Source organism: Dendrobium catenatum, unplaced genomic scaffold, assembly GCF_001605985.2.
Source record: "Dendrobium catenatum unplaced genomic scaffold, ASM160598v2 fragScaff_scaffold_756, whole genome shotgun sequence".
Taxonomy (NCBI): domain Eukaryota; kingdom Viridiplantae; phylum Streptophyta; class Magnoliopsida; order Asparagales; family Orchidaceae; genus Dendrobium; species Dendrobium catenatum.
In genome coordinates, this window is record NW_021319218.1 from 444,903 (window position 1) to 468,397 (window position 23,495).

At 37.3% G+C, this 23,495-nt stretch overlaps 2 protein-coding genes across 7 annotated transcripts in view; one reads left to right on the plus strand and one right to left on the minus strand.

Annotated features, from left to right (window-relative positions):
* Window positions 1-203: 203 nt before the first annotated feature.
* LOC110103940 (HMG-Y-related protein A) lies at window positions 204-1,739 on the plus strand. The gene is made up of 2 exons (XM_020832839.2): window positions 204-366; window positions 482-1,739. The coding sequence occupies exons 1-2, from the start codon at window positions 298-300 to the stop codon at window positions 1,496-1,498; spliced, it is 1,086 nt and encodes a 361-aa protein (XP_020688498.2). The 5' UTR covers window positions 204-297; the 3' UTR covers window positions 1,499-1,739.
* A 5,902-nt stretch (window positions 1,740-7,641) lies between these two features.
* Window positions 7,642-23,495, minus strand: part of LOC110103930 — a 135,529-nt gene continuing 119,675 nt past the window's right edge. For 4 of the 6 annotated variants that reach the window (XM_020832825.2, XM_020832826.2, XM_020832828.2 and 1 more), the window contains 6 exons: window positions 21,220-21,294; window positions 17,782-17,847; window positions 17,487-17,675; window positions 17,297-17,407; window positions 15,119-15,199; window positions 13,340-13,650 (listed from right to left, as the gene is read on the minus strand). In XM_020832825.2, the coding sequence (XP_020688484.1) occupies window positions 13,471-13,650; window positions 15,119-15,199; window positions 17,297-17,407; window positions 17,487-17,675; window positions 17,782-17,847; window positions 21,220-21,294 (702 nt within the window). In that variant the 3' untranslated portion in view covers window positions 13,340-13,470. Of the gene's footprint in view, window positions 7,785-13,339; window positions 13,651-15,118; window positions 15,200-17,296; window positions 17,408-17,486; window positions 17,676-17,781; window positions 17,848-21,219; window positions 21,295-23,495 lie in introns of those variants that run through there. The other 2 variants (XR_002304008.2, XR_003701372.1) reach the window with 2 other exon arrangements.

Here is a 23,495-nt window from a genome sequence, read left to right on the forward strand (position 1 = left end):
ATTGGCTTCTCAATATATATATATATATAGAGCCACGCCATCAATCCTCGTGAACTCCCCCTTCCTCTTTCCGATTCTTCAGATTTCAGGGAGATCTCAGCCGTCCTTTTTCAAATTCATGTTGGGTTTATCCTCTCCTTTATTTAAAATTATTTATTTGCATATCGGATTTATTTAATATTAATTTATTAGATCAGTCCTCTTCTTCCTCCGCTCCCCCAGCTCTCTTTCTCTCTCTCTCTCTCACACACACAGCCATTCACGATTCTTTCTACCTCTTCCACTCCTCACTCATCCATGGCTACAGCAGAGGAGAGAAACGCCGCAGAGGAGAGCAACGCCGCATCCAATCCAACATATGATGAGGTGATCAAAACCTGATCTTGTACTTCATGATCTGTGCTTCGATTTCAGCTGGGATGAAACAAAAGACGATTTTGAGCTGAATTTGGGGGGACTTACTGTTTTTATCTTCTTGCAGATGGTTCTGGCTGCAATCACGGCGCTCGGAGAGAAGGAGGGATCGAACAAGTCGGCTATTACCAAATACATCGAGACAACCTATGCCGGCACGTTGCGCGAGGGCTACACCGAGGAGATCTCGGAGGCGCTGAAGAGTTTGAAGGAGAGAGGTGAGCTGTTATTTGCAAATGAACTTTATATAAAACTCGAACCGAACTCGGCGGCGCGCAGGGGACGGGGCCGACCAAGAAAGTCCGAGCGGACGGTACCGCCTGGAGCGCTGCCACCGACTCCGCGGCCCCGTGGACGGCCGCCGAAGAAGAAATATCCCCAATCAAACGCAGTAAATGCCGCCGATGGAATCCCGCGCCGCCGTGGCCGGCCGCCGAAGCCGAAGGATTCCCAATCAAACGAAGTAAAGGCCGCCGTCGGAGGTATCCCCCGCCGCCGAGGCCGGCCTCCGAAGCCGAAGGATTCTAATGCAGCCGCAGTGAAGGCCGTTGGAGGAACCCCCCGAAGCCGTGGCCGCCCTCCGAAGCCGAAGGATTCTAATGCTGCCTCAGTGAAGACCGTCGCAGGAACTCACCGCAGCCGTGGCCGGCCGCCGAAGCGGAGGGATTCTAATGCCGCCGCAGTGAGTTCCATCGGGGGAACTCCCCGCAGCCGTGGCCGGCCGCCCAAGCCGAAAGTTTCTAATGCCGCCGCAGTGAATACCCTTGGAGGAACACCCCGCAGCCGTGGCCGGCCTCCGAAGCGGAGGGATACTAATGCAACCGCAGTGCAGATCGTCGGAGGAGCTCCCCGCAGCCGTGGCCGTCCGCCGAAGCGGAAGTATTCTAATACAGCCGCAGTGAAGACCCTTGGAGGAACTCCCCGCAGCCGTGGCCGGCCTCCGAAGAGGCATCGGCCCGTGGTCTCTAGCGCTTCTACGGTTGTGGAGAAAGGCAATGCGACCGCGACGGCAACGGCAGTATCCGGGGTGAAGCGGAGGAGAGGTAGGCCTCCGAAGCTGAAGCCGACTATAGCAGAAGATTGATTTTGATTGATGGGGGATTACGGTTTGCGTGATTTGTCAATGAAACCCGACTCACTTGTTCTTCATTCTGATTTGGCGGAAGTGCGTATGCCATTATGTAAGTGCTTTAGGATTCTGTTGCATCAAAGTTTAGGGTTTTGGCGCACAAGATGCGTTTTTTTTACTGAAGCTGACCGATTTGATCACAGTGTGAATTCTCTCTTCTTCGCTTGTTCAAAGCATCTTACTTTTGTGACTGCCATTTATGTCTCTTACGCTTGTCCAAAATGGAACTCAGGATGGACAAAAATTGCTTCCGTTTCATCTGAGAATTTCAAGAAAAAATGGGTGCTCCCTTGGCTGCCATGATTTTGGCCGGAGGTTAATCTGGACGCACCACGTCACTCGGGGCTCAGTGCATCCGGTTGATGTGGCGCGTCCGGATTCGCCTCCAGACAGTCCAGACACCACACGTAATAATCTATGGTCGAGATGACCATCAAGGGGCCAGTAGGTGAATGTAAACCATTCATCATCGTCTATAGAATAGCTTTCTTAATTAAGAGACAAACTGATGTAGAACAAACAAGTTAGTACCAAACTTTTGATTATTCCTTTCCCTTCAAAGGTAGTAGTATATAGAGCAACATATGGGCAAATAAAATAGATTCTTAATGTATCGCCCTACTTGCATAGTAGCTATATAATCCAACATCTAACGAAAATTGGACCTAAAAAGAAAACTATTCATACCAGACAGTAAGGAAAATGTAACAACCTAAAGTCTCAACTATTGAGATATAATCTGCTTCAGCTTAAGGGCCTTATAATTTTGTCATGTTAGTGTAATTTCTCAAGAGGTTATCCATCACATAATTTTTTTCAGGATGAGCACGTTTAACTGTGGAGTTTCTTAATAAGATTCTAACAATTACACTAAAATGCATTTTGATGTTTAAGAGTTTAGCTTTTTTGTTTTTTTTTTACTAAAGGGTTTTAGAGGAAAAATGATTGAGAAAGAAAAGTCACATTGAAAGAAAAGGTGTCCATGATTTTCATTGGATTGGGAACCGGCTCCCAACATATGCATGAGTTAGCATTGAGAGAAATAGAAGAGTTAGAAATGGCATAGCTAATTGCTTGAGAGAAGTAGGCAGGAATATTCCAACAATTGTTCTCAATACAGCTCACTCAAGCTGAATGAAAGGCAGAATAAATGTGGATCTATAATTTCAAGTAAAGCCTTGCCATCAAGCCAAGGGTCCCATATCAAAGCTAAAGAGGATTTAGGGGTGATGGTGAGCGAAATTTTATTTTTAATATTTCTAGCAGTGGTGTAAAGAAATTTCCAATATTTTGAAGCTTTCGATGGGAGAGGCTTCCAAATGTATGAGTATTTACATTTAACCTAATTGGATAGCAGATAGCGATCGTTGAGGAGTCACCAAATAAGAGAACATACATAAACAATCATTAAGGAATTAGTGGAAGAAAGTTGTAGCCCTCCAAAACGTTTAAGGCAATAAATATTTTTCCAAGAAATGGTGTGAAGCTTTTTGAAAGTAATATCTCCATGAAAAAGAAACTTAGAGCAAATTTTATTGATAAATTGCTACGGGTCTTAGAGAGAAGAAGACCTCTAATCTAGTAGACTAACGTATTGCAAATGGTGTATTTAAGGTATTGGAGCCTACTAGTAAAAGATAGTGTTTTAGCTTTCTATCCAGCAAGAAGGTCAGAAATTTTATTTAGGAGGAGCTAATAGTGAGAGATGATGAGACATTTTGCAGAGATGGGGAGCTTGAGATACTTCAAAACATTACTAAAGGGGTTCGTGCTCAAAATATTACAAATATCATTAGAGAATTACCAACCATTAAAGAAAATAACAAAGTTCTTATTGTGATTTACGTGTAGACCATAGTAATCAGCAAATTGCTTTAAGAGATCCCTAAGTTTCTTAGCAGTATCAACCTTGTCTTTCCCAAAGACAATCAAATCATCAGCATATAATAACTAGAATAATTTTTGAACTCTTGAAGAAATGCTCATGAAAGAAACATGACCAGTTGCATCATCCAAGATATTTGAAAAAAATAGCCATGATGATATAGAATAAGTACGAAGATAAAGGACAACCTTGTAGTAAACCAAAAGTAGATTACAAAAATCTCTCTAGAGCACTATTAAAGTAAATAGATACCCTCCAATCTAGGATGAACATGTTAGGGAAACCCTTCTGAGCTAGCCTTGTGAAGAGGAAGGTATAACGTTAAATTCTTTATGGATATCAAATTTAGCATAGATTTATTTTTTACAACATAAGAATTAAATTCCTCCAATAATTCAGAAGCTAATAAAATATTGTCAGATGAAATTCTGGAGTGAATGAACTCGGCCTTAAGTGAGTTATACATGGCATAATGTGTTTCACCCAGTTAGCAAGAATTTTAGCCATTGTCTTATAAAAATTAATTTTAAAGGGAGATGAGCCTATAATAAGCAATGTTAGAAGAGTGATTACTAATAGGAATAAGTGCAATAGTAGTGGCTTTGGAACACCTAGGAATAGAGCCTATTTGGAAGAAGTATTTGACCGTCTTGCATAGATGAGTTCCCATGATATCCCAAGTGCTTTTGAAAAAACTCAAATGTAAACCCACCATGGCCTTGAGCAGAGAAAATAACATGTTTGATGTGCTTATTAGTGACATAAGCAACCAGGGATGAGATGAGGTGAGATGGGATAGTATTATCAGCATGGATTTGAGTGGATTTGGAGAGAGGAGGCTTAAGGGAATTGAAGAGAAGTTTCAAGTGATTAATAATAGTATTCGAGTTGCTTTTAGAATTGTAGTGAACTCCTACATATGAGGTAATTTCATTATTCAAGTTTTTGTTATGCTTAGACCTGATCCTAGCATAAAGGAACCCCAGGTCTTCATCACCACAGGATAGCCAGATGGCTTTGAATCTTTGAGAAATCCAAGACACCAATATAGAATAACAATGGTTGAGCTAGTTAACATCCTTTATGGAGCCAAAAAGATGAATATAAAGAGGGTTAGATTGAATTTGTTGTAAGAATAAGTTAGACTCTGATAGAGGTTGGCAATGGATTGGATATACATTGTGTTGGAAGAAGCCCAACTTTTGGTTTTTATAGCCTTTTTAAGCTTTTGCAGTATAGAGTACATATCAACAATAGGGCACCCAGAGGTTTGAACAGTATAAAAAGAAATAAGGGCATCTCAAAACTCAATTTTTTGCACCAAAAGTTTTTAAATAAGAATCTGTGATTTTTTTTTAGTGTGGGATTACAACAAAGCATAATAGAAATATGATCAAAACACCTTGAGTTTTCAACTTTATAAAAAGAAGAGGGGGCCAGCTTGATCAGGCATGAATCTTGAGGTATACATGAATTGGAAATCTCTCAAATCAAATTTTAGACCATATGAACTCCAATTTCAACAAACTTATAGTCAAACTTAATGTCTCAAAGAGATGAAACTAATAACATCAAAGTTGGTCTAATCCGAACCCAAATGAGCTTAAGTTAAAGGATTGAAACATAATGAGAAGCTTTAGAACAATAATTAGATGATCAAATAATCTCCAAATATAGCATTCTTATAGTAAATGATCTCCGAACATAGCATGTTTATAGTCGAATCGAGCTGCTCGATGAGATAAATCCAATGTGTCCAAGATTGCTTAATTATAATATCATTAAGTTAGTTAAATGCTGAAGAAATGCTTCATGGCCGTCTAAGAGAGCACTCTGAAATTGCTCAGAATGTTCTCCATATTTATAGGGTATGCCACTCCAAAAAAAATCTATAAATAGACCCTCACTCTCTACATGAAAGGGGACATTTTGAAGACGCTTGGACCTTGGGTTAGATGTTATGAGAGCTCTAAGTCTTGAAGAATCTCAGAGCTCTACTTGAGCACCACCGTCGACAAACCCTCACTGCCATTAGAATTTCAATGTCTGCAACCACTATATCGCCAATATCTAGCCTTTCATCAACCAACCACCGTCCCTTAAACCATCATTGCTCGATTATAGTCCCTTCGACCAAAGCGGCCTAACTATGATTCTTATGACCTTCATTGCTCCTCGACTACGGTCTTTTCGACCAAAGTGGCCTAACTATGGTCCATTCGATCTTAATCTCCTGACTATAGTCCATCCGACCTCTGTCGCACAACATCGGTCCCTCAGACCACCATCACCCAATGACGATCCCTTCGATCACTGTCACCAGACTATGACCTTTGCATCCATCGTTGCTGGACTACGATCTCTGCAACCATCATTGCTGGACTATGGTACCTCCGACTTAAGTTGCACAACTATGCTCCCTCCAACCACCATAACCTACTAACTATGGTCCCTTCAACCTCTATCACTTGACAACAATCCCTTCGACCGCTGTCGCTCGACTATTATCACTTCAGCCTATGTCATATGTCGACTAAGGTCCCTCAGAGCTTCCTTGCCCGATAATGCTCCCACTAATCATAATCACCAGACTACAGTGCCTGCAACCACCGTTGACCGACTATGATCCCTTCGACCACTGTCGTTTGTTGACTACGGTCTCTCCTACATCCATCGTCCGACAACGATCTCTCCGACCTCCATCACCCGACAACGAACCCTCTGACCTCAATTGCTCAAATGAATCGATCATGTGATAAACTGCTCGTGTTTCTGCTCGATTATTACTCGTTTGTGATTATTTGATTAAGTAATAAAATAAGCTTACACAGTTTCTTAAACGCTCGATAGTTAAATAAACAAGTTTGAACAACTATATGTTCGCCTCGTTTATGTTTATAAACATCATTTAAAGCTCGTGAACAAGTTCAATATGAAGCTCAATAATAAGGTTATTAAAAAGCTTGATTCATATTTATTTGGAACTAAATAGTTTTATTAGGATTGGCTTAAATCTTTAGTTGATATACTTTCTCACAATTTTTAGTTTTATTCTAATAAATAATTCTTATTTTATGATAAATTAATTTCATTTTTTATATTATAATATTTCATTATAATGAATTTATTCATGTGCAAGATGTATTTATTCATGCTTGCTCGATTGTTTATTTAAAGTATTCATAAATTTGAATTTATAAATAATTGTTTTACAGGTGCTTAGCTGCTTAGCCCCCTAGTTAAATAAAAGCATGGCCGAGTTTTATAAACAACTAAAAAATGAGTAATTATTATGTAATGAGATTTTAATGTCGGGATATATAAACTGCTTTTTGTACTAACCTTGCTAGTGTAATCTTTTTCATTTTCTTAATATGTGTATGTAAAGTTGTGAAAGTAAAAAAAATGAGATTGTTTATGTTAAATAAAAAAAGGATCCAAGATGATGGATTTTTCTTTGCAATTAGGAGGGTGACAAAGGTATAATTGCTCGTGATTCTGCTCGATTATTACCCGTTCATGATTATTTGATTAAGTTATCAAACAAGCTTATATTTTTTTTAAATACTTGATAGTTAAATAAACAAGCTTGAACAATTATATGTTCGCGTCATTTATGTTTATAAATCTCATTTAAAACTCATGAACAAATTCGATATGAAGCTTAGTAAGAAGCTTATTAAAAAGTTTGATTCATATTTGTTTGGAACTAAATAGATTTATTAAGATTGGCTTAAATATATATTTGATATATTTTCTCACAAATTTTAATTTTATTCTAATAAATGATTCTTATTTTATGTAAAATTAATTTCATTTTTTATATTATAATTTTTCATTATAATGAATTTATTCACGAGCAAGAGGTATTTGTTCATGTTTGCTGAATTATTTGTATGAAGTATTCATGATCAAATTTGTTTATAAGAAGAATACATTTTTAGAGCTCATTTATTCATGCATGGCTTTGTTTGGTAGCTCAAAAGTACTCGTTAGATATACTCGTGAACTGGGTTATTTGATAGCTAAAAAACACCTGCTAGCTATGTTCACAAAGAAACTCTATAACAATTATTTGTTAGCAAACTCGATAAAACTCATTTGTTAAGTCAACCAAAAACTAGAAAGTAAAGCTCATTAATAGCTCGATAAACACGAAATAAATCAAATATAAACAAAACACGAACACTTATCATTTTAAACGAATCAAACTTGAACACAAATGAAAAAGTTCAAATCAAGCTAGAACCAAACTTGAACAAGCTGATAATAAATAAGTTCAAACATGAACAAATAGAACTTGCTCGGCTTGGCTTGATTTGTTTGCAGTATAGTGCATTCTCTTCCCCTTTTTCCTACATGGAATGAGAATATAATGATAAGCTTTGTAAAGTTTCTGATGCTTTATGATAATTTGTACATAAAAGAAAGAACATATGTAAAGTGCAATTGTGTTACCTATTCATTTTATCTTTCGCCAAGTAATCATAATAAAGGTGGCAAGCATGTGAGGCCTATTATTATTGAACCTTTTCTTTGCTTTTTATTGAGTCCTTCGAATTTAATATTATGTTGAACTGTACAAAGTGGATTTTGGATCAAAGTGTAGTACCATGTTATTGTTTGACTTGAAATTATTTGTGCAGGTGTAAGGGATTTGTTATAATATGAAAAATAGCATAAATATGTTGGAAATTAAAGTCTGTTTGGGATGACTATAATATTTAAAAAAAAAATGATTAATATGATTTCTCAACTCTTTGTGAGAGATTAAAATGATTCCCAACTCTTTTGAAAGATCAATTTGGTCACTCGGCTTTTTAAATTGATACTTTTTTATCATAACATTTAATATTGGAGTTAATGGTGTTAAATATAATGATATTTCAATCATTTTTCAATTAAACTGTTTATTAAATATAATTTTCAAGTAATTATTTTTATTATGAAGTTTTTGTAGGGAAAATATTTTTAACTATTTGATTATAAAAAATAACTTTCCATTGTAAAAATCTCAAACCTAGTAAAAAAGCAACAAAAAATTGTAGCCAAATGAAATTATGATTATATCTAAAAAGTAAAGCAATGCAAAAACTATCTCAAAGAGACTCTAAGGGTTCATTTGGAACGATTATAACTTTTATGAAGGTAGTTCTAAAACTGTTGTAGAGAAATTTTTTTTTTTTGAAAGCCGTTGTTAAATGCAACTTCTTAGTACAAAAATTTATCAAAAAATAATGATAAAAAAATTATAATTATGATGTAAAAAGCAAAACTATAAAAAGTTCTCCCAAATGAGCCTTAAATTACATGATAATTCATTAAATTGGCTTAAAATATATGCTTTTGGGTGATTTCTTTGTTAGTCTTTTGGGATTTTGAGGAGCCCATTTATTATTCGTTTTATGGGCCCACGTCAGTCTGCAATACCAGCAATCAGGCCCAGCAAGGTTGGAGGAAATAATAAAATTTCGGTATCTTATACTTTATTAGTAATTTTATTGATTGAAGAATCAATATTAAGCACAACTTATACTTCAAGAACCCAAATGAAAGTATTTTAAAATGTGTTTTAAAATATTAACTTCAATTACAGATCAAGTGGCTCTTAGAGAAATTCTTTAGATGCTTTCGCTTTTCGCTCCTGCTCTGCTAGGGCTTTTGCCCTAGCTCTCTCCGGTGTGTTCTAGTGGCCGGTGTTTCTCGCCGTGGTGGCGTTGTCTGCTTCGTTCATCCAGGTAAGTTCCTCTCTCTCTGGTGGATCTTGATTTTGTGTTTCTGTCCGGCGTTGCCGGCATGCCGCCGAAGCTCAGTGACCCTTGTTTTTTAGGGGTTTCTTCCTCTTCTCGTTCGTTTTTAGATGTCCTTGCGGGAAAGTCTAATGAACCCATTTTTCCGGAGCTTAGGGTTTCCTCTTTTCGTGGTATACCCTCTCTTTGGATTTCGGAACACGAAATTTCTGCGCTTGTTGCGCCTTTCCAGTTCTCTCTAATCGGATTTTTCCCATCTAAGCGTCCTTCATTGGACTCTATTTGACGGTTTTTCTTTAATCTAAAGTTGAATGGTGAATTTTTCGTTATTTTGCTGGACCCGTCTCATATTCTCATTAAGCTCAACAACAATCTTGATTATTGTCGAGTTTTTTGCCATGGATCTTAGTTAGTTTACAACTGCTTTATGAAACTTATCAAATGGTCGCCCATTGTGGATATTGGGGTCGAGTCGTCGGTTATCCCCATTTGGGTGTCTTTCTCTCAGGTGTGCCCCCATCTCTACTCTCCCCGCGTTCTTCATGGCTTGGGCTTGATTTTTGGAAAGCCTCTAAGAATTGTTACTGCTACTTCAATTGGGTCTAGGCCTTCCCTTGCTCGTATGTTGGTGGAATTAGATGTCACTAAATCCTATCCCGATTGTGTCTGGTTAGGCCCTGAAGCTATTGGATATGTGCAGCATGTTGTTTTGGAAGATTTCCCTCCCTTTTGTTCTTCGCGTAAAAAATTTGGGCATTTTTCTAGTAATTATAAACCTGGGGTTGACTTTTCGGTGCCTCCTAAGGTTGCTAATAAGGTTGTTATTAATTCTGAACCGATTATCTCTTCTTCTCTTGTTGAGGCTGAGCCAATGCTCTTTGTTGAACCCATTTCTTCACCTACTGCTTTGTGTGTGGAGCCTGTGGTTCAGTTGGTCAATGTGGATTCCCTTCCATCTATTTTAGCTGTTGAAAATGTGGTTATTGATGTGGATAATGATGAGAATATTTCGAGTGGTAAGATTAATGGTGTTGATGATGTTGATGTTTTGTCCCCTGACGCTTTACCTTTTGTCCCTCAAGGTTTTAATATGGCCACTTTAGATCCTATTGCTGCCTCCCCTCATCCTTGTTTTAGTGCTGATGGTCATGTTTTGTGCTGGTCCCTTCTTGTCGGTGGTGTCAGCCCCGACTATTTTGGGTGATATTTCTTTAAATCATGTTGTTTTGGATTGCCCGACTGAGTCTGCTCTTCCTTCTGAGAATTTGGGTGCGGGTGGTGGTGAGGTTTCTGCTACCTCCAGCTCGCCTCCTATTGTGAACGATTGTTTAGTTAATAACAACTTTGTGGATGTACCTATTATGTTAATTGATTCTCCAAGCTTAGTGTATCATGTGGGGGACAATTCGGGATTGGATGCTCGTGTTCAATTGGATTGGCTTAAGGGTGCGTCCGATTCTGATTCAGATTCTGTTTCTTTGGAATCGTCTGGGGATGAGGTTGCTGGCAATTCTTTTGCCGTGTTACGTGATTTACCTCTTGTTTATGGTGCCTCTCGTGGTAGAGCTCGTGGGAGGGGCAGACGTGGTTGGGGTTGATTAACTTGCTGGTGCTGCCTTCTTGGTTTATTTGGAAGGCCTTTTGGTTGGTTCGTCATGGTATCTGTTCTTTGGGCTGCTTGGAAGATCCTGTTGATGCTCTGTGCCTTCGTGTTGACACTTTCAGTGGGTTTAATTTTTGTAGAACTATGTTTTTCGTTTTTGTGGTTGGTTGTTGAGCCGGGCAATGATGTGGCTGGGGCTCGCTTCTCACAAAGTATGGCTCGTGGCAACCTTTGGTGTTGTTCTCGTCAGGACAGCTGATTCGCGTTTGTTTCCACCAAATTGGACGGTTCGAGCTATCTTTTGGGAAGCTGGGAGTCTTGGCCTTCTCATGTTTTTGCATTTGCTTCATGTTTCTTGTAATCGCTCTTTCGATCTAATATATTATTATGTTTTGTTAAAAAAAAAAAAAGTGGCTCTTAGAGAGGAAGAAATAAATATCTAATATTGAGCAAAATTAGAGAGATGATACTCATAGTACAAGAGTTGTTATTAACTTGAATTTACAAGAGAGATTACTTCATAGCTGAAATTTAAATTCTACTTGAATATATTTATGCCTAAATTTAGGCTTCATTTGGAACAATTTCATACTATTATTTTTCTCTGCTTTCAAGAGATTTTTATACCCAAAATCAACTTTACAAAGTAGCAAAAAAGCGGTCCTAAAAAAAGCCTCAATCAAAACTATTAAAGGTTCATAAATGTATATCTATACATGTCCATATAAATAACTTGCAATGTGCAGACAAGCCTTGTCTCAAGGAGCAATCACCATAACAAGGCTATAGACAAGTAGGTATTCACCCCAATTGAGCTTGCAACATATTAGCTTGCCTCTTGGAGATCAAATTAATGATGCATATATTCTTAGTACTGGCCTTAATAAGCCCTCGCTTGAAGGGGTGCTCGCCCTATGAGGGCTCGACTCTCACAACAATTATTCCTAACAAAGGCAATATATTTTTCTAAATATGCCAATCCAAGCTATAGGAGGCACTAGGGGTGTAAACGACTCGAGTTTAGGCCTTATAGAGCTCAGCTCGTTAGTCGAAAAGCGAGCTCAAGCTTGAGTCGAGCTCAACAGGTGAGCTCAAGCTCGAGCTCGTTCCGCAGTAAACGAGCTCGAGTCGGCTCAGTTCAGTTTGGCATTTTCCTGCCTCTCCATTTTTGATTTGACTTAAACGAGTCCGTCTTTTTTTTCCCGCCTGAGCTACTTTTTTTTTTCCAAAAAAAAAAAAAAAAACTGTTAGCCTGTCACTTGAAACTTACACTTGGGACTCACATAACCTATACTATAATACAGTTTATACATTACTTTAATTAAAACAACCGCAGTTGTATCTTGTCTGAGCATATATTATTCTAATTAACATATATATTCATTAACATATATTATAATATATTATGATATATATTATATATTATTTTAATTAATAAATATTAAACGAGCCAGCTCGCGAGCTCATGAGCCGATCTGGCTCAAGATCCAACTCGAGCTTGTTTATCATTCGAGCTCGATTATAGGCTCGAGCTCGAGCTCGAAGCTCGATAAGCTTGGCTCGCGAGCTCGTTAACGAGTCGAGTTCGAACTGGCTCACGAGCCGGCTCGACTCACTTACACCCCTAGGAGGCACACACCTACCAAGCCCATAGTTATTACTTCATCAGCTATGTTTATCTTCTAAATCCAAAGAATCAAGATTGCATAATTTACATGGCTTATTTGTTGTACTTCCAAAGTTAGTGGCAATATAATGACTAGAGCTTTCATCAAAAGAACAGGGACTTCAAGTGCATGGGCTATTACTAACAGGGTAAAAGCTAAAAAAAATTCCATGATTATTTGTATGTGACAAATTTAATCCTAAAGCATCACATTTTTCTAATTAAAATTTTCAACTATACAAAATGAAACCCAAATGATCATTCTTCAACTAAATTGATATCAATCTTATCCCCAAATTTAGTTAATTTCTATCGTAGGAATCATTTAAGATCAATTTTATATAAACGAGAGATTAACTTATAGAAATATAATACTATAAGACTAAGGTTTTATTTGGGACAACTTTTTTATTGCTTCAAAAAAATTATTTTAATAAGCAATAAAAAAGCTATCCCAAACGAAGCCTAAGGCTTCATTTGGAAAAGCTTTAGAGTACTATTTTTTATTACTTTTAAAAAATTTTTATGCTAGAAAGCTATTTTAGAAAACAGTCAAAACTATCCCAAATGAATCATAAGTTGATCACATGAGATTAATTGGAAGCTATATTTGACTATTTAACTTTCTACTTTGACAGATGATCATTTTTTTTACAGCATACAGAAACAATTTATATAAATCAAAACCCAAGAATCTCACTTTAAAATCATTAAGCCTGCGCTGTGAAAAGATGCCTCTAAATAGATGCATTTTACAAGTCAAAAACAGCAAAAGGTGACAAAAAATCACATTATTTCATCAAGAAAGAGTGACAGATTATTTGAAATAACGAAAATCTATAGACTAAATGAGCAATTGAATCTCAAAATAAAACTTATTTCTGAACTAATGAGTAAATTGCTTAGCCTGTTAGAGTTGAGAAATAGAAAATACCGGAATTCCAGTCATGCTTGAAAGCTAACAATCTAAGAAGTTTATACACCAGAAAGCCATAACTCCTCCAGTTCAGAATGTGCAATTCATTATGCTTTTCCTGAAGAACAAAATAGCTGCATCTTCTCAATAATCACAGCTTTCATCGCCTCCTTGGCCGACTCCATCACATGAACCAAATCTTTGCTCGGTTTCCGCAGAGATTCCATGTAAGCATTTCGGACTTCTGTATTCACATTGAATTTCCTAACACCCAGTTCTATGCATGCCTGTTCAAATCAGGAACACTGCATGTCATTAACGTCAAAATATTATTCATTTACAAAAATAAAAACGAAATGCTTCTTTTATAAGGCCGCGCAAATCTGGAAGCACACAATAAAACTATCAACTTTCATTAAATTCTGTGTATTGTGGTCATTTTACAAGCTTAGGATGTCTCCAGCCGAACTCCAAACGACTATAAGGTGTAGCTGGTTTGCTTCATTTGAACGGCAAAAAAATTGCTAAGTAGTGGAGGGTGAACAGTGCGGCGTCAATATTGGCGTTGCACTATTCACCTATGTGATTTTTCTGTCTCAACCGGATTTGTCGAAGAAACACGGTTAACTTCGCAGAAGCGTGCAAAATGGAGTTCGATTGGAGATGAATCATGACATTTTTTAGTTTCATTGTATTTTGGAGTGAAAAATGAGATTTTCGGTTGGAGATGCCCTTAGGTGTGAGTTGGTAAGAAAGACAACAAATAAGAAGAAAACACAAACACTCGAAGGTTGTCTGAGATCATTTTGGTTTTTATTTTTGTTTTAAAAAAATATGTTTGTTTAGTGCTTTTTTATTTTTTTGATTTTAAAAACACTCCAAATAATTTTGAGGTGTTCGTGTTTTAAAAACAACTATCATTGTTGTCACCCAGCAATAACCACCATCAACCATCGCCGCCGTTGTCACCACACAGGTCACAACCATTGTCGCCAGTGATGCATAGATCAACATATATGATATTCAATAAAAATAAAAATACAAATATTATATTTTTTTAACATACCAAATATATTTTATATTATGTCAAAGCATTAAAAAAGTTATACCAAATGGACACTAAAATAATTAGAAGTTGTTTTTAGGGATTTTTAAGAACAACAATCACAAAAACATAGTGTAAGCCACTGCATTTTGTAAAGAGATCATTAATGAAGATTATTAGCATTTACAATTAAAGAGATTGAAAAATAAAGAGATCATTAGCATTTGTAATTAAAAGATGCCAAAACTCGCTTCCCACACTACAGATTCAATTAATGAAGGAGCAAACACACATTTTGAAAGTCAGGAACGGATTCACACAAATATGAAAGCTGAAGGATCAAAGCCAACCAAGGCAAAAAAATAGTAGCAAGTCATTCTTTACTCTTCTACAAATTGTAGGCACTGTCACTAGAACTGAAAAATATAATATAGATTCTTGACTTTAACCAAAAGAAACCATATTTCCATCATTTTCATCTCTAGGTGTAATACAACATTATTGTTTTAACAAGATCAATACTTAATATTAAAAAAAAATTGAAATGAAAATAAAGATATTCAATTTTCTATCATGGATAAATAAAACGTTTTAGAGTTCTAAAGAGGTTAGAAAAGCACTAATCCGAGTATATTATCAACTTAAGCATTAAAAATGTTGGAAAAGAAAATTAAAAAATAAAAATAAAAAATGTTGGAGGGCAATTGTACCTTTACAAGTTCAACGGGCAAACCAGATGCACCATGGAGAACCAAACTCACACTCCTATTTAAAGTTATTTCCCGGAGGTCCTGGAAATCAATAAAATTGTTAATAACATCGCACGCCCAAACATTTTTGAGTCTTAGCTTAACTTATCATTATTATGATACAAAATATCAGGCAGTAATATATATTACAGTGCGGAATTATTTCAAGAGTACATAGTTATTGTTCATTTAATTTATTAGGCTGAAACAACAGTTGGTGTTGGGATCAAATGATGATTTTAATTACATTTTCCTATGTATCATTTTCTGTAATGCACACAAGGAAAAAAGAAGTGCTTTTCATGGATATTAATGAATCATTGGTTTTCAAGCTAATGATACATTAAGTGAAGCTAACTTTTTGCCTGTAAAGGATTTTTTTTTTTAAAGTTAGAAAACAAGTTAGTAACAGTCTGATAGGAAGTAGATGTAGAAATTGAGAAAATTAGGAAAAAGAACACACAAGAAGTCAAGAACTTTTTATTGAAAGATATATGAATGAAAAAGCACGATACAATTGGATAATCAATTGGAAAAGAAGATCCGGCTCTCTCAAATTCCTAGCCGCCGGCTAGAGCCCTCTTAAAAAAGACTACAACAAACACAAATCACCTCTCCCCAAAATAACAACATAGTTAGCCTTAAATAATCTCTTCCTAATTCCCTCCTAAATCAGCCCCCATTCGCTAAATAATTCTCTCTTACATTTTGAATTCAAATTAGATCTCTTGCCCTAAATAATTCCCTCCCAATTGTAATAAAAGCTTTCCTAAACAATTTCCCCTCAATTCCTCCTCCATAAATAATTACCTCTTAGATTTTGAATTCAAATTAGATCTCATTCCCTAAATAATTACCTCCCAAATATAATTAAAGCTTTTCTAAACAAAACCCTTTAATTAAGAAGCTTCATAAACAACTCCCTCTTCATTAGAAAACTTCTTAGTTTTCTCCCAATCAAACGGCCGATCATCAATACTCCCCTCCCAAAGTGCCACCTTGTCCTCAAGGTGGAATAGAGGAAACAGTTGCTTCGTTCTCTCGTACGTTTCCCTCAATTTTCTCATCATCATAAACAGTGGGAACCTGAAGTGTTTGGTCCTTACACTCGTGCCTCGGTGTATACCTGTCCTTACATCTGAAGCACATCCTCGCCCTCTTCTCATGTAAATTCGTTTCTGCGAGCTTCTTGAAGTTTCCCCTAGGCCTCCTTCCTACAATTGTATCCTTCAAGGACTCCCTAAGAATATCCGGTGTCGGCTCTTTGGATGCCAAAAAGTTGGTGGTCATTATGTATGAACCTCCTGAGTTGTGGCCTCTAGCACCTCTGATCCTCCACTAACTGGGCTAGCTCCATAGCCTCTCCAAAGTCACGAGACCTCATTACTCTAACTGCCGTCCGAATCTCACGTTTTGAGGCTTTTCGTAAAGTTCCCCTCCAGTGCATTCTTCGAAATTTTATTAATATAGGTGATGCCTTCTTATTTCAAACTTGATTAGAGCCTAAAGGATTATAAATTAAAATTCCCGTTGGCTCAATATCATAACTGACATTGATACAATCAATGTCGCTAGTTCTCTAGTTCTTAACTCAGTTCACTTAATTCCTAAGCTTTCCTGCAAGTTATTATCGATTAACAAAATTACCAATGATACGAATTGTATTAGTAATTTTATTCCTATCCTCTCCCTCTCTCTCTCTGACTCTCTCACTCTCTCTCTCCCCCCTCCCTCCCTTTCTATCTAACTGGCAGATTTATTCCTCAACTGAAACAGGCCTCTCATTTTTCACAAATCCAGTGGGTTTGATACCTCCTATTTTGCAGCAAGGATTTTGCTCCTAAATTGCTGCCAAATTTTAAATCTTTTAAGTAATAATTCAGGAAAAATCATCCTATATCAATCTCTCTCGCCCATCCAACCTAGTCTTTTTCTACTGGAAGCAAGTCAGAGGTGGCAACACCCTTCTATCTATTATTCTTTCCTTTCGCAGCCTCTTCTTCCTCTAGCTTATTCACCTTCTTCTACTCTCTACTTTGTTGTGTAACATCAATTAAAATGCCTTAAATTCATAAGATTCTTTTGCAAAACATCACTCATACCAGTCTTCCATTAAACTATTATTGACATTTAACCAACCTTCAATAAGTCAAGTCTGAGGCGCGGGCCGCTAGCTGGGTATTTTCCATGCACGTTTCCAATGCAAACTGCAAGAGCATCGAGGCTCGTCTCATCAATAAACTGTTCAGCCTGCAACATAGTTGTTGAGAATTATCATAATTATAAGGAAAATTAACATGAAGCAGCTCAAAACAAACACAATACATACTTGAGCAACATCAGTTAGTTTGGCTTCATATTCTTCAACGGTCAAGCCATCCTCACTTCCTGATAACCGGCCAAGTTCAGCTTCGACCAACATTTCTTTTGCATGTGCCAAAACTGCTATTTTCTTTGTGTATGATATGTTTTCTCTGAAGGGAAGATTTGACCCATCAACCATAATAGAATCAAATCCCTGCATATTTGTCAGATGGACCGGAAGATTCAGGAGTCAGAAGATAAAAGTAAATAGAATTTTAAAACAGAAATCATTAACAACTTAATAAATGATTGCACAATACCAACTCAATAGCTTCAATCAGCTCAGTTTTGGAGCATCCATGATCAAAATGTACTGTAATAGGTACCTGTAAAATCAAGGTGGGATCTTTCAATCGAAATATATCATCCACGTAAAAATTAACAGTAATAGCTTTCTTAACATTCAATTTTTACATCAAGGAGTATATAAACATAAACAGAAGTGTGCAGTTAAACACATAAGTTATTATTCAAAATCAGTTATGGAATATTCTGCATACCTTCATTAGCATGAAATTTATCTCATTAAAAAAAAAATAGAGTTAGCTCAGCTACTAAATTGGATTTTTTGAAGCTGGATATGATTTATCCTCACCTTCCCATAGTAATAATCCACCTTTAGCTTGCAGAGAACCCTTAAAAACTAAGCATAATATCATTCGCATCTGTATCTTGTTTGTCAAAAAATAAAAAGGCAATGATGAGAGAAACTCCTTTCACTCTTTAATACATGGAAAGGCATTTTTTTAAAATTTATATTCACGATGATTTCTCCACCCAGTTTTCTTCTCCGCATAATTAGGTTTTAAGCCCTTCCTATTTTTCATTTCAAGTATTATTTTTTGCTTTATGCACTTTTGTTAGTTAGGTGCCACTCTACCAATTTGTACTTTTGGAATAAATATTTTTAATGATTACTAAGCATGCATTTCAACAAATGAAGCTCACACAACACTTTCAATTACAAAACAACCACCCTTCTGCATTGTTTGTGAAACATGAAGTGATTACATTTGTTTAGGGAATTATTTGCTATCTATTATGAATAAATGTGTACTTTTGTCGCAAAGAAAAGTGTGTGATTGGGCTAGTTACACTACTAGTTAATTTGGGTTTATTAAACAAATATAAAACAAAAAAGTATGGAATGAAGTAATCCAAATTATAAATTTTGAAATATTATGAAACCCAGTTAACTGCAATTATCCACCAACTGATCAGGATTTAATGCATTTGAGATCTTTTCCCAATCAATACCCTATACCAATTTTCATCCTATCTTATGAAACTCATGAGAAAAATAAATATTTCAAGAAAAATGGGAAGATAATTTTCCTGACGAGACAAGAAAACTGTTTTACAACCATGGAGAATGTTCACTTGACCTTCTGAAGATTAGTATCTTGTTGACCTCTATATGTATTTCACAATTGAGTATATCGAGGAAGGCAAGTAATAGATATGTTGCTTATAAGAGCATCGGGACCCTCGATCGTCATTAAAATGGCTCAAAACCTTATCCGATCATGAAATAGATCACACCGATGCGCTTAGAACATCGAATTTGCTAAGAAAGAGTCATTCAATCATATCGAGGTGCTGGTAGCACGTAAAACGAGATGCACAAATAATAAGGGATTGCTGAGATGTTGATTTATATTTTTATCTTTCTTATTTTTAAAATTTTGAGATTATATATATAAACTGTTTTTTTTTTTTATATAAATTCCCACTCTAGCCCATTCCCTATCCCGCTCAAATCCTATCGTACTAGCCTCAAAAAACTGCCCTTACCTGCTCAAATCTTTCTGTACCAGCCGCCCATATCCCTGCCAAAAATCCTGCCAAATCCCTCAATATAGCAAGCTGCCCATCTTCTTATCCCTGCAAACAGCTGCTCACTTCAATAAGCAAATATAACCTAAGCCTAATTCCCTCTCATTTCAGATGCTACAGCTTCTCCACATCTTGAACTTCCAGCTCCTGTCTCCCTTGCCCGATCTCCACCTCACAAGCAGCCCTTCCCTCTCACGTTCTCTGTTCGAAGCTCCCAAACTCCCTTCCTCTCAAAGCAGCTTCCATCGCCTCCTTCCTTCTTCTCTTTCCACTCCAAGGACAACTCCACCTCCATTAGCCTAATAGCCACCAGTTCCACTTCAACCAGCTGCTGCCTCCTCACCCAACCACCTTCAACTTTTTCCAGCAAGTGCAGGTGCTCTCTCAGCCACTTACTTACCTACTCACAATCTCGAAGCTGCAGCTCTACTCTTCCCATTCCCTCTCCCAACCTGCTCCTAGTAGTTGGACATTCACTACAATTGCTTTCAAAAGCCGCCTCTCTGTCAAAACCATTACAGCCAACACCTACCCCTCCTCTACCCAAACTACTCGCACACCAGCAGCTCACCCAATCCTACCAATCCTTTTCTTCTCTACATATCATGACCTACCCTCCAACTTCAGCAAAGGCTGAACTTTATCTAGTTCACAGCCTACAGCAAACTGATCTCCTCACAAAACAAAATTCTCTCTTCAATTTCTCCATAACAGAGAGTGTTTAATCCTCCATTTCTCTTCTACAGCCAACTACAAACCCAAAGCCCAAGATACCACATCTCTTCCAGACTTCATCACTCACCTAGCCAGCAAGCAAAACGAGTAAAGCTGCAGCCCAAACCCATTCCTTCTTCCTCTTTAAACTGCTGCCAGCAACTTCTCAAGTCCCTACCTACAGCCACTGAACTCAACCAAACTACCACTGCTGAATCAACACTTCCTCCAACCTTTGGCCCAATAACTACAGCCCCTTCACACCTAAATCCAACCCAAAACAGCCCTTATACATCCCACTACAAACAGCAGGCCCCTTCACTCTCATACTCACACACAGCCCACTATACTAGGCTGATTTCCCTGCTGTCCAGCACTTGGCCCATGAACAACCCAGCCCTTTTTGGAACTTGTTAAAACTCTCATCGACAACCCGAAAAAAGAAAACGGGTCACGAAGAGGTCGGGGTGCGAATTTTCGGAGCCCACATATCTTTAACCTGCAAATACGAAATCTTAATTTTCCTATCATTATGACTATATTACAAAATGTTTGAGCATCATTTTCTGGTTGATAAAAATGAAGCACTTGCAATCCATTATAATGGAAATTTATGCTCGGTCATCTAAACTTCGGGGTAAACTTCAAAATAGTCCCCTCACCCTGCCACGCCAACTATTCAAATAGGCCAATTTAGTTTCAAAATATCACATTGCTCCAATTTAGCCCCTCGACTTATAAAATTGGTCCAAAATAGTTCCTTTGGGACTAAATTGTGGTAAATTTTATACAATCGAGGGATTAAAATAGGATCCATTTTATGTCATAATTATAACATGAGGGACCATTTTGGATAAATTCGTATAGTTGAGAGACAAAATTAAATCAACATGATACTCTGGGACTAAATTGGTCACCCACAAATAGTCAAGAGGATTATTTTGGAAATTCTTTTGTCAAAACTTTAATATCCCAAGGAATGACCTATCCTTCACACACTATGTTTAACGAATTTTAATATCAACCATGCTTACTACCTACTACACTTGGATGCACATGCACATAAATGCACTCACACACATTAATGTATACAGATTAATTTCATGTTAAAATGACTACTCAAGTGTACAGGATGTTTATGCTCTTACCCTAGCTTGTTGAGCAGCTGACAAGCAACATGCAACCAAGGGCAGCCCCCCTTGCTTTAGTGCTCCTGGGTGAATCTGGAAAAGAGAATATTGTTTGTGAGGAATTCAATGACTCAGTTTTGAAGATCATAATACATAATATAAGCTCAATAGTACAGTAAGAATACCATGCCCTCATTAAAAGAAAAAAAGTTAACACTAGCACTGTTAAAACAAAAAAAATTAAACTTTAACATCGATATAGTCATGTGATGCGATATGGGCCTGGTTTTAAGAAATCTTTCTCTATTCATTGTTGTTGTCATATGTAAATTATTGAGAAAAAAAAGGTCAAATGGCCTATGGACTATTTGTACGGGCTATGTTAGCTCCGGACTAAATGTGTTTAATTTAGCCTTTTAATTCCTTAAATATGATCTGAATTATTCCCTTTGTTGGATTATTTTGGATCAAATTTGAGTTAAAAGAGAGTAAATTGAATATTTAGATAGCACTGGACTAAAATGGTCATCCATAAATAGTCGAGGGACCACTTTGATATTTTTCTCAAAAGTTATTACACGGGCTAACTATTTGCAGTATAAATATGCACTATTTATTATTGTTATATTTCTTAGGATATTCTCCTTTATGATCTCTTTTCTTGCCTACATATATAGGCACAGTCTTCCACTAATATGATAAAAATCAATAAAGGTGTAGTCCTTATAATTTTGCCTCCCTTCTAACATGCTATCAAAGCCACCAAAGTCTTTTCTCACATCATCTCTAGGCTCAAAACCCACCACTGATCACTTGCATTGCATCCACCAAGCCTATGCTCATGCTCATTTATCCATGTAATTTGCATTGATTTTACTTCCACATGAAACACCCTCTAATGGCATAAATGATCCAATAGCCCAGTGATCTCTCCAATACACATCATCAAGCAACCACTCGCATTTGTGCCACAAAATCCCACAACTACTAAGATATGTTTTGGTTCAATGTTTAGGGCCAATTTTTGGTTTGTTGAAAAAGCTAATCATGCTGGGATTTATTGCCATGGGTTTAAGAGTAATCAAGCACTTGTGTTGTGCCTTGAATTTGGGATGACACTAAAATATGACTCTTATGAAATTGCAATGTGGAGAAGGCAAATCAATGGTGACATCTTACCAGGACCTTTGTATCAACCAGCAGGTGACGAGGTTGAACTTAGGTACTTATGGGCTTGATCAACAGAGATGATACGCATTTAAATTTTTATTTAATAACTACTGGCATTTTTTAATATCCAGTTGCATGAATATTGAGACTGTTGTCATTTGTGGCATCTTTATTTATGCAAATTTTTTTATAATATTCTTTGTTATTTTTGTAATTTTAAGAATGGATACTTTCATCTGTAGGTGCTATAGTAAGTTACTCGAAGAAGCCAAAATTCAAAGTTTGTGTCTTGTGACTTCTAGAAACTATAAAGCGACATACATGTAGCTTTCTTCAAATGCATATTTTACCAAAAGTTTTATATGACACGGCATATGCAACCTCAAACTCACATGATTATTGCAACAAGTGCTATTTGATGGCAGCATGAAGGCCTCTCTCGAATATTAATCATGCCAATCCTTGGCTTTTTTCTCCCTAGATTCATGTAAAATATTGATGGAGGGAGGCTATATCTTTTGGCAGGATAAAAGATCAACATAACATAGAGAGGGCTTTCATTTTTGATGGAATAAAAATATCATCAAAATGTAAGGAATTCATATAACAGTGTTGACCTCTGTACCGAGGAAAAATAAAATAAAATAAAATAAAAAGGGTCGTTCACCTGCTCTCTGCCGAAGCCACGATCTCGGCACGACTCGCCGACGCACGTCGACGCTGCCATCTCACGACCTACGCACGTCGCTCGCACGTCGACGCCGCTCCTTCCCAAGACATCGCGTCATTAAAAGCCCGAAGAAATGAGGCCTTCGGCCTTGTCCTCGCTCGATCATTTCCGCGATCCCTTCTCCCTCCCACAGGCCTCTTTCTTCCCTTTGCTTCTCTTCGGCCGAATCTCGTGAAAGAGAGAGAGAGAGAGAGAGAGAGAGAGAGAGACTTCTCTCTAACCAAACCGAGCTCCATCCGTGCCCGTTCGCCGAACCAGTCCCAACGCCCTTCCTCTCGTCGATCTCCACTAGGACGAAACCGAGAGATCTCCTGAGCTCCAGTCGCCTCTTCCGCCTCAAACCCTGCCCGATCTCCTCCGTCCACAGAGAGAGAGAGAGAGAGAGAGAGAGAGA